General features: G+C 27.1%; 1 protein-coding gene across 1 annotated transcript; it reads left to right on the top strand.

The window, feature by feature from the left end:
* Positions 1-9014: 9014 nt before the first annotated feature.
* On the top strand, positions 9015-11010 carry LOC139843166 (uncharacterized). Its single transcript, XM_071833233.1, has 3 exons — positions 9015-9036; positions 9080-9220; positions 9737-11010. Exons 1-3 carry the CDS (start codon positions 9015-9017, stop codon positions 11008-11010), a joined length of 1437 nt encoding a protein of 478 aa, XP_071689334.1.
* The last annotated feature ends 1670 nt before the right edge of the window (positions 11011-12680 follow it).

A 12680-nucleotide genomic window follows, 5' to 3' on the forward strand; every position in this document is an offset into this window, starting at 1 on the left:
AAACATACTTATTGTCAGCCATGACCATCCCAAGCAAATTTCGGGACGAAATTTCTTTAACGGGTAGGTACTGTGACAACCCAAAAATTTCCGACCAAATTTAAAATTTAATCTTTATATTATTCCGACACGATAAGCAAAGTTTGTTAAGTTAAATCAAAAGAATTTTAAACTGTATTCATACATTCAATTAACCTCGACCAAGTTTTGACGATTCACGAATCAATACATAAATGGATATGATTATATATATATATATATATATATATATATATATATATATATATATATATATATATATACACATATATATATTATAACTTAAAAACATTAACAAAGTATTAGACGTATAATACTTTACATGAACGTATTTGTTTTAAAATATATTTAAAATAATTATCGACGAAATTAAAAGATAATATCAAATGATTGAATTATCATATACATTGAATTATGGCTACGAGTCCCTATTAGGAGGTCTACTTTGATTTAGGAAATCTTTCCTTTTTAACCATATTCGGAAAATGGTAAAGTGATTTTACAAATAAGAACAAAGTGTCAATTAATGGGAACTAGACAAGGGTTAGTGGAGATTCCCGTTTGATTTTCAATTTATGCTTTACAATAATTGTCTCGTGACTTTTGATAAGATAAACTATTAAACTTGTATATTATTTAACGTGGAAGTAAGATTGTAGAATATAGATAACTTAGAAGATGGATATCGACAAGTTAAGTAAATTAACGTTTTACATTAAAATGATTTTATACGTTTACCTAACTTTTAGATTTTATACCACGTTGCACCAACAAACCTTAAAAACTTGAAACCTATAAAAAGTATATTTAATCTTACTTCTCTAAAATGATTTACGATATAACAACTTCTACTAATATAACCTTTTTAGCAAAACGATTCTTTAATATACTTAGTTTAGGAAAGCAAAGTTTTCATATTTATTTAATATTATTTCAAATGTACAAAAACAATTTTTAAAGAACTTTATTAGTGAAACTTCTTATAAGATAAATTGTTCACAGGTTTTAAGGAACTAATTAAAGCTTGTTTTATATATATATATATATATATATATATATATATATATATATATATATATATATATATATATATATATATATATATATATATATATATATATATATATATATAAAATTTGTTTCAAAAACGTAAAACGTGATATGACATGCTATTTCTGTTACTTAAACGTTTTGAACTTTGAAATATAATTAGATAGATATTTCAATTATATATGAGATATACAAAATTATATTTTAAGAATATATATATATATTTTACAAACGCGTTAATGTATAATTTAAAACGTTTCGATATTATTAAACGTATTTTAATAATCAAACGAGACTTTGATTTATAGAAGCAAATAACCACAACACTCAAATGCATAAGTTACACTTTGTGTAATATTGTTTGTTAAAGATTTAAGACTATATTTTGATAAAGGTACGAGTCATTAAACGTAAAAGACTAGTTTCTCAGCGTACGAAACTTCATTCGAGAAACCAAAATCGAGACACTAGTCGAGTGACAACGTCCATGTTATTTGTGTAAAAATTACATTTTTATCATGAGCGTAAATATAATATAATATATAATTAATTATATAAATTAAATATATTATCTATTTATTAATAAAAACCATCGGCAGCCTCAAATGAGTGCAGAATGAGCGGGATCTGGAACCTCCGCACTCGCAGAGCATATAGGCACAAAACCTCCGTACTCGCGGAGGTGTCAGTTTCAAGATTTGTGCATAAAAGCTCGTTCGTTCTTTCTTTCTGAATCCATTCCATCTACCTATCTATCTCTTTACTCCGTATATATTTATTTATTTTATTATTATTATTATTATTATTATTATTATTATTATTATTATTATTATTATTATTGTTATTGTTATTAAGATTAATAATATTATTACTATGAGTATTATACATAAAATATTAAGACGAGGTCATGAGAGAGCTATTTCAAAACTGGTTTTCGAGTAGGATAGGGCTAAGGAAATTATGGGTTATAGCTATGGAGGTGATGGGTAATGTTCGGGGGTATGCTTGTGGGGTCAACCTAGTGTTTATCATCTCCGTTGCGTCTACGTACCTTTCCTGAATATTGAATCTCAATATTGATACGTAAGCACTCATAATTTAACTTTTACATATTAATAGTGTATCCCTGACTAGTGTTTGAGTATATAGGATTATGCATGCTTGTACTTTTGATATTACCATTAGATAGGATATGCTGAATCTTGAATTAGTTACATATACGGTTGAGATAAGGTACAAGATATGCATGTCGTTGGAAAGCTAGTAAAAAATTAAGAACTTTTCCTTTAGATATCGAATGGTTTCGATGAACGGATTTGAAGTTATAGTCAATCGAATTTTTGTATTATTATTATTAAAAGTGATTATTATTATCGTCGTTATTATCGTCATTCTAGTTTTATCTTATTATTATTATTATTATTATTATTATTATTATTATTATTATTATTATTATTATTATTATTATTATTATTATTATTATTATTATTATTATTATTATTATTATTATTATCTTTATCAATAAAAGGATTTATCATTAAAAATTGTTATTTTTATTATTATTACTATCGATATTATCGTTAAATTTATAATTAGTATTATTATTATTATCTAATTATTATTATTATTATTATTATTATTATTATTATTATTATTATTATTATTATTATTATTATTATTATTATTATGATTATTATTATTATTATTATTATTATTATTATTATTATTATTATTATTATCATTATTATTATTATCATTATTAATATATATATATATATATATATATATATATATATATATATATATATATATATATCATTATTTAAAAATAGTTATTGTTATTGTTATTATTATTATTATATCATAATTAAAATAATTATTAGTATTATCGTTAATAATGTCATAGTAATTATCATTATTGGTATTATTGTAATTAAAACTGTAACACCTAATTATTTTGATTACTATTATTATCATTATTATGAACACGATATAAAAGACGATTAAAAACTATTAAACGAAACGATTACGAAATAATGAGTAAGAGTATCATGATGAAATTAAAATATTCTAAGATATTGATTTAGATAAAATTATCGTTCTTATTATTTTTATTATTACTATTATTATTAAAAGTATCGTTAGTATTAAAACTATCATGTTAACAAAAATTATCATTTTAATAGAAATGTCATTGTTACTATAAAATATCATTATTATTATCTTTTTGAATAAAATTATTATTTTAAAGTTAATATTAAAAAGTATCGTAAATATTAAAGTTATCATAATTAGAATTATCATTTTATCATAATATCATTTTTAGTAAATATAAGTATTGATATTTTTATTAATAGAATAATAATAAGTATTATTACAAAATAATACTTGTACTTATTATTATTATCAATGTTATTTTATCAAATAAATATATAATACAATAATTACCTTATTAAAACCTATCATAATATTTATTTTTATGATACTAAATGAACTTTATAAATTTTATTACTTAAGATATATAAAAGTATATTTTTATATAAAATTTTATTTATTAATAAATGAATTATATTATTTACTCTAATAAATCTTTTAAAAATATTTAAAAATATAAAATGACGATATTTAAATTATATAATAATCATGTATAAATTTTGGATATCATTTTGAGTTAAATTGACTTTTGTTGATTTTTGCATATTAGTCTCGAGCATTAGGATTGTGGTACACTATGACTTGACCTAATTTGTTAAGACAAATATTGACCAACATATAAATATATATACTTAATTTAGGTTCGTGAATCCGAGGCCAACCTTGCACTTGTTCAATGATGTTATATGTATTTTACTACGAAATACAGTATTGTGAGTTTCATTTGCCTTTTTACCCTTTATATTTTTGGGCTGAGAATACATGCGCAATTTTTATAAATGTTTTATGAAATAGACACAAGTAATTGAAACTACATTATATGGGTGAATGATCGAAGCTGAATAAGCCCCTTTTGCTTGGTAACCTAAGAATTAGTAAACCGATCTACTAATTGACGCGAATCCTAAAGATAGATCTTTTGGGCCTAACGAACCCCATCCAAAGTACCGGATGCTTTAGTACTTCGAATTCATTTTTATCATGTCCGAAGGATTTCCCGGAATGATAGGGGATATTCTTATATGCATCTTGTTAATGTAGGTTACCAGGTGTTCACCATATGAATGATTTTTGTCTCTATGCATGGGACGTATATTTATGAGAACTGAAATTGAAATTCTTGTGGTCTATTAAAATGATGAAAATGAATGATTATGATAAACTAATGAACTCACCAACCTTTTGGTTGACACTTTAAAGCATGTTTATTCTCAGGTATTAAAGAAATCTTCTGCTGTGCATTTGCTCATTTTAAAGATATTACTTGGAGTCTTTCATGGCATATTTCGAAGAACGTTGTATTCGAGTCATTGAGTTCATCAAAGATTATTATTAAGTCAATTTATAGTTGGATAGTGGATATTATGAAATGGTATGCATGCCTGTTAATTTTCGATGTAAAGAAAGTTTGTCTTTTAAAAACGAATGCAATGTTTGTAAAATGTATCATATAGAGGTCAAATACCTCGCGATGTAATCAAATATTGTGAATCGTTTATAATGTATATGAACGGGTCCTTTCACTAAACATGTATACACTATTAATATATAAAAGATATGATATGTATGCTCACTTATCAATATTGTGATTCAATATTGCAGGAAAGTACGTAGACGCAACGGAGATGATAAACACTAGGTTTGACTTTACGAGCATACCCTCGAACCATACCCATAACCTCCATAGCTATAACCCATAATTTCTCTGCCCTGCTCGTAAAACCCGTTTTTAAAATACTCAAAAAGCACTCCGTCGTAGTATTTTATGTATAATACTAATAATAATAATACTCATAACCATAAGATTAATAATAATATTAATCTTAATAATAATAATAATAATAATAATAATAATAATAATAATAATAATAATAATAATAATAATAATAATAATAATAATAATAATATTAATATAAATATATATTACAGAGGGAGATAGAAGGATGTGTGTGTGTCTCGAAGCAAAACTGATCGAATTTATAGATGTCTCCTGCATTCAGACCCCATGCGATCGCATGGGTCTTCCTTGCTTTGGCCATGCGATCGCAAGGCCACCTGGCTCCAGCACATTTCGTTTAACTTCTTGTTTATCGACATAATTTTATATAATATATATAATATATTTAATTTATATAATTATTTATGTATTATATTATATTTACGTGCATAGTTAACTTGTAACTTTTGTTCCGATAAGTCGTACGTCATCACTTGACTTATGTCCCGGTTCCGGTTTTTCGAACGTCCTTTCGTACACTTGACTTATGTGCTTTACGTTTCGTGACTCGTACCTTTGTCAAAATATAGATTTAAATTATCCATAAATTATACCACTTGAAATATAACTTATACATTTGAGTGTTTTGGTTATTTACTTCTATAAATCAATGTCTCGTTATTTATTAATATATATTTAATAATATTAATTTAAATCAAATCGTTTTAAGATTAAGTTAATATTTTATTTTATCACCTTGTAAAATATATATATACATTTTCATTTTAAAATAGTGTTTTACTGTAGCAAAATTATTGTAGTAAATTAGTGTGTATATACATTATCATAGTTACTGAAATAGTGTATATACATTATCATAGTAAATTAGTGTTTTACTATAGCAAAGTTACTGTAGTAAATTAGTGATTTTGGAAAACAATGTAGCATTTTGGGTACCGTAGCAATTCGAAAATACTGTAGCAAATTAGTGTTTTACTTGTTAATCTTAAACGTTTTAGTTCACTTATCTAAATATCAATCGAATCAATAAACGAATGTTACTATCGTTTACTAAATAACTTGAAATTATATATGTATATATCTTTATTTAATATACATAAATCAGTTTTTAAATACACATTGCAAGTTATTTATAATTAATTTTTATAATTAATATTCCTACTTATTGTATATATATATATATATACATATATATATATATATATATATATATATATATATATATATATATATATATATATATATATATATATATATATATATATATATATATATATAGATGTTCGTGAATCGTCAGTTAATAGTCAAAGGTTAACTAAATATATAACATTAGTTCAAAAATTTTGAGAATCAATATTACAGACTTTGCTTATCGTGTCGGAAACATTAAATCATTTAAAGATAAAGTTTAAATTTGGTCAAAAATTTTCGGGTTGTCACATATATATATTTTCATACTACTAATTTAAAGAGTTTTCAAACAATATATATGTTACTATTTAAACGACGTAATTAACTTATGTTAAAATGTATTTACATATAATGTATTACGAGTGTAAATACATCCTTACAAGTATTGAATACACTTTATAATATACCAATACATATAAAGGATAGCTATACTCGTATTTCCGTTCAATTTCCTCAAGAATTCTACTCGCATTCATACGGTATTTTTACCCGTATTATACACAGCTTCTAGAAGTATTTACTATTGGTATATACCAATAGAAATCTGCAATTATTTGTATAATATGTCATCCATGACCTAATCAATTTAATATGTCATGCATGACTTAATACAATTTAACTTATCTTATATATTTTTACTAAAAGCCAAAAATTTTAAGCTTATAAATAAGGACCATTTTAACTCATTTTTACTCCACATTTTCTTAAACTAAAAACACACACTTGAATGCTCTCATATCATACTTTAATCTCAACAACTTTCCTCTTCATAATCAAGGTAAAATACTTCTTAAAATTTTTGTTCAATTCTTTGTATAGTTGCTATCTTATTATACTTATAAAACTTGTAAAAACTAGAACTTGTTTTGGTGAACACCAAGCTTGTTTGAAAAACTAATCTAATTTTTCTAACATAACTCTAATAATACTTATTTATATGTATTATGATGTTATATTAAGTTAATATAAGAACTTATAACTTGTACATATGAAGAACACCTTGAAACTTAACATATATCCTTTAATCTCCATTCGGTAAAAAGCGGTTTGTTTTGGGTTGAGAATTAAAAACCTATCTTAGACTTTGAGTTCGAGGCTAAGACTTTGGAAATATGTTAATATATGTAAATAAGACTTCCAGTATTTTTTTCATGATTTTAGACAAAGTGAAAGTATTTTATCAAAAATCATATATTGGGTGGATGCCGGGATTTTTCCAAATCTGTCCACCAACACAAAAAGAGGGTAAAGCTCTAAAAATTACTACTTGGGATGAAATTTTCGAATCGATTTTATAAAATTTACTTCTTAAGGAATCCATAGCAATTTGATTCAATTTAAACGGAGTTGTAATGAATATTTGGCGAGCAAAACAAAATCTGCTAAAATTAACGTTGTATGGACAAAATTTATATTATAAAAACTATATTAACCATATCCTTGTTAACTTTTCCTATATCCTATATATATATTTGGACATGTTATCAGTAGTATAACAAAATATTATAATCTTGGTTAATTCTGTGATTGTATATATGTATAATAATATTCTTGGTATGTCCTAACACAATAAGTATACAATATGTTTTGATAAATCCTAAGACAATACGTACACAATACGTCTTAGTTAATTCTAAGAGAATACGTATACAATACGTCTCTGGGTTGATGCAAAGACAATACGTATACAATACATCGTGGTATAATTCTAAGATTATATATACATATATATATATATATATATATATATATATATATATATATATATATATATATATACCGATTATTGGACTGTTGGACTTTTCGAACTATTTTGGACTACTAACAAAGGACTACTAACAATGGACTACTAACATAAAATGTTAAAAATTATTATTTAGGTATTCTATGAACTTGCTTTATTTTATTCATATGTCGTATTATTATCTGAATCATTATTATTGTTATAGGTTCGTGAATCCAAGGACGACGGCCATATTTTTAATAAGTTAAAAACTTATTATTAATATACTTTTACTACTGTGAGTATATAGTTCCATTTTTAAACTCTAAAAATATATTGGGATGAGAATACATGCATTTTTATGTTTTACGCCATGGAAACAAGTACTTAAAATATATTCTACGTTGAGTTGTACCACATTGCATATCTTCCCTAATAGCTTGGTAACTAATATTTACATGTTGTAAGAACATGTAAGCGCGAATCCTATTGATAGATCTATCGGGTTTGACAACCCCAACCGGGCTAGTCGCTCTAGTATCGTAAACGGTTGCATAGCACTTCGTTTTTACTACAATTGGTACAGTGTAGGGAGATTTCATAATAAAGGGAATATGCCACATTAATGGTTAAGTATGGTTACCGAAGCGCTCAACAACTTGTAGAATACTTTTATACACTTGCGAGTGTACATATATTTATAACTATGAAATCTTGTGGTCTATATTTATATCGATGCTAAACCTATATATCTCACCAACCTTTGTGTTAACTGTTTAAGCATGTTTATTCTCAGGTCCTTAAGAAAGTCTTCCGCTGTTGCATTATCTGAGCAAGCTGTGCATGGAGTCTCATGCTTTGTTTTAAATAAAGTGTTGCATTTAATAAAACCTTTGTCATGTATTATATTCAACTGTTATGTCACGTGTGTAGTATTTGGAAATCGATATATTTTGGGGAATATTTCTTAAATAATCGCTCACTTGTTTAAAACATGCATTATGTATAATAATGGTGTGTTTTTTTTAGAAACGAATGCAATATTTTCTAAAACGTATCATATAGAGGTCAAATACCTCACTATGGGACCAATGAATAACGTACCGCGTTTATAGTAATATGGACGGGTCGTTTCAATACAGTTTCTGAATATAGCATTGAAGATAATGTTTCCGGTGACGAAGGTAGAGAGGAGCAAGTGGAACCACAAATTGAGCCTGCCCCAGTTTCACGTTTCGAGTTTGTTAATGAAGGTGAGGGTAGTAATAGTTTTCCATTCGATGACGACCAAGAAGCTTCATGGGTTTTTTATGATAAGGAGATCGGTATTATTTCCAAAGGAATGGTGTTCCAGAACAAAGCCAAACTTATTTATGCTGTTCGAAAATGGAATATACACCATAATAGAGAAATAGTTGTTACACAAAGCAAGCTGGGTTATTGGCAAACACATTGTAGAACAACTAGCTCAAGTTATAAGGGTCCACAAGAAAGATATCATTGTGCCTGGAGTGTTAGTGGTTCGTCTCACAATCGATCGAAGATATGGAAAATAACAAAATGAAAAGATGAACACACGTGTTATGGACACGTATCAGAAAACAACAATCGTTGTTTAACCTCTAGCTTAATTGCTACTAAAATTTAACATCAAATATGTTTAAACGTCGCTTATCCTGTTGCCAACATCCAAGCCCAAATAAAAAATACATGGCATGTGGATATCCGTTACGGCAAAGCATACGGTAAAGCATGGAATGCTAGGCGTATTGCAATCGAATGATTATTTGGAACTTGGGAAAGTAACTTTATTCATTTACCAAATTATATAAATGAATTAGTTACTACCAATCTAGACACAATTGTTGTGTTTGAAAATGGACCTGAAATTGAAGAAGGTTTCGACACCTTTAAATTTGTGTTTTGGGCATTCGGTCCAGCCATTAAAGCGTTTAAAATGTTTATTCCAATGATTTGCATCGATGGCACCCATTTAAAAGGTAGTTATAAGGGTAAATTGTTTACAGCGGTTGCCAAAAATGCTAACAATCAACTTTTACCCATTGCCTTTGCCCTAGTTGATGAAGAAAGTAATGAAAGTTGGGTTTGGTTTTTGCAAATGCTCCAAGAAAATGTTATTGGAAACGAAAAGTTGTGTGTCATCTCTGATCGACACCCAGGTATCTTACATGCAATGGGTGCTCAAACATATGGTTGGGAACATAGGTACTGCTTGCGTCACATTCGTAGCAACTTGTTGGGAAAATACACTAAAGTGAAATCGCTGAAACACTTGTGTTGGACAGTCGGTTCAACAACAAATCAAATATTGTACAAGAATGCTTTCAGAGCCCTGAAACAAGCTAGTGTTGAGGCTTGGCAATATTTGCAAGATGCTGATGTAGGCAAATGGACTGTGTATAGGGACAGTCAGAGGAGTCGTTTGGGTAACACAACGACAAATATTGTTGAGTCCCTCAACAATGTGTTCCGTCATGCCCATATGATTCCGATCAAAGCGTGTATCGAATATACATTTGATTACACCAGACAACACTTCTACGATCAAAGTCGAGAAGCAAGGCTATGTAATTCACCACTTTCGAAGAACATGTTTAACGTCTTTAACGAACGGGCAAAAAGAGCTCAACGTTACAAAACAACATATTATCACGAACAACAAGGTATCTACAAGGTTCATTCAACTTATCAAAGAAGTGGTGAAGATGGCACCGATTACACAGTGGAGTTTAAAAAGAAAAGGTGTTCATGTGGTATTTGGCAACAACAAAGATTACCTTGCTCTCATGCCATTTCCGTATGTAGCCTTCTAAACGAGGATATAAATAAACAAATCAGTAAAAAGTATACAACTCCTACATGGAGAGAGCAATATAGCGATCATTTTAATCCATTAAGAGATGCGAGCTACTGGACACATATAGAATGGAAAATTATGGCCGATCCATCAAGATTGATTAATTACAGGGGGCGGAAGCAATCAAAACGTATGAAGAACCAGATGGATGAACGTGAAAAGCAAAAACCAAAGTGTGGTATATGCAGGGTTGAAGGTCACAATAGGAACACCTGTCCAACTACTAGAATGCCATAGGCTTTCATTAGTAATTTATTGTATTTAGTTTGTTGTACTTTGTTTCTTGTACTTTGTCTATTGTAATCGCTAATTCTGGTTATGAATAAAAAAGTGTTGTTGAAATAATAAAATTGCATGTTACTAATCTTATTCAAGTTACTAATCTATTACAAGTAACTTTAATTTATAAACGGTCTAGGTGCATAATAGTATTCACCATGACTGTCATACATCGTATCGAACTCTAGTGCGTCTTTAAAAACTCCAAATAAAACATACAACTCTATATTTTCTGAAAGTATACACGCTTTCCCTACTAATGTATACCATTCTTCATCATAGCACATTGCTTCGGCTTCACTTGCTCCTGGTTTGTAGTAGTATATGTCCATTGAACGTGGATTTTTTGGTAGCTTTTCTCGAAGAAACTCATTCAACTTCTCCATATTAAAGCCCTAAACATCTACATTATCAAACGTCATTTTAGGCCCTTTAGAGAGTTCCGTTTTACCATTATTCCATTCAAAATCACAACCATGATACACGTCAATTGATACGTATTTCAGATTCATTTTTTGTTATGTATTTATGAAACAATCACAAATCACTTTTATAAGCCCGAATCTACAAATAACCGAAGTTTTAAAGTTCGATTTCAGACCTATCAGGTACTAGACATGTCATAAAAAGCAATTAAAGATATGTTACTGTTACCTTTTACTGTTACCTCTTACTGTTCGTGTGACAACCCTGAAATTTCCAACCAAATTTAAACTTTATCTTTATATTATTCTGACACGATAAGCAAAGTTTGTTAAGTTAAATCTCAAGAATTTTAAATTGTGTTCATACATTCATTATAACCTCGACCAAATTCCGACGATTCACGAACCGTTATATATAAATAAATATGTATATATATGTGTATATATATATATATATATATATATATATATATATATATATATATATATATATATATATTATAACTTAAAAATATTAATAAAGTATTAAACATATAATACTTTACATGAACGTATTTGTTTCAATATGTTTATCGATGAAATTAGAAGATAATATCAAATGATTGATTTATCAGATACATTGTGATATGATTACGAGTCTATGTTATGAGGTCCACTGTAATTTAAGAAATCTATTCTTTTTGACGACATTCGGAAAATGGTAAAGTGATTTATAAGTAAGAATGTGGAGTGTAAATAACTTAGATGTTGGATATCGACAAGTTAAGTAACTCGACATTTTTCATTAAGATGATTTCATACGTTTATTTAACCTTTGAACTTTATCGCATGCTTCAACAACAGACTGTAATTTAAAAACTTGAAACCTATTATGAATATATATGATTTTACTCTTCTAAAACGTTTTATGATATAACGATTTCCATTATTTTAACCTTTAAACAAAATGATTCTTAAATATATTTAGTTTTGGAAAATAAAATTATCATATTTATTTGATTTAGTTTCAAACGTACAAAAACGTTTTCAGTTTAAAAAGAACTTTATTATTAAAACGTATATAACTTTTATAAATATCTAGAACCACTTTTAACAACTCATTACTTAACCAGTATGATAAAGATAACGATATTTATATTTTATTTTATTAAATATATATAACGATTTAAATTAATATTATATATATTTATACGCGTATTATAC

This window comes from Rutidosis leptorrhynchoides, chromosome 4 (assembly GCF_046630445.1).
Source record: "Rutidosis leptorrhynchoides isolate AG116_Rl617_1_P2 chromosome 4, CSIRO_AGI_Rlap_v1, whole genome shotgun sequence".
Taxonomy (NCBI): domain Eukaryota; kingdom Viridiplantae; phylum Streptophyta; class Magnoliopsida; order Asterales; family Asteraceae; genus Rutidosis; species Rutidosis leptorrhynchoides.

Coding starts and splice junctions, on each gene's coding strand:
- LOC139843166 (XM_071833233.1), top strand. CDS start 9,015: ATGGACGGGTCGTTTCAATACA. Junction 9,037..9,079: donor GGACGGGTCGTTTCAATACA/GTTTCTGAATAT, acceptor CCGGTGACGAAG/GTAGAGAGGAGCAAGTGGAA. Junction 9,221..9,736: donor TTTTTATGATAAGGAGATCG/GTATTATTTCCA, acceptor TAAATGAATTAG/TTACTACCAATCTAGACACA.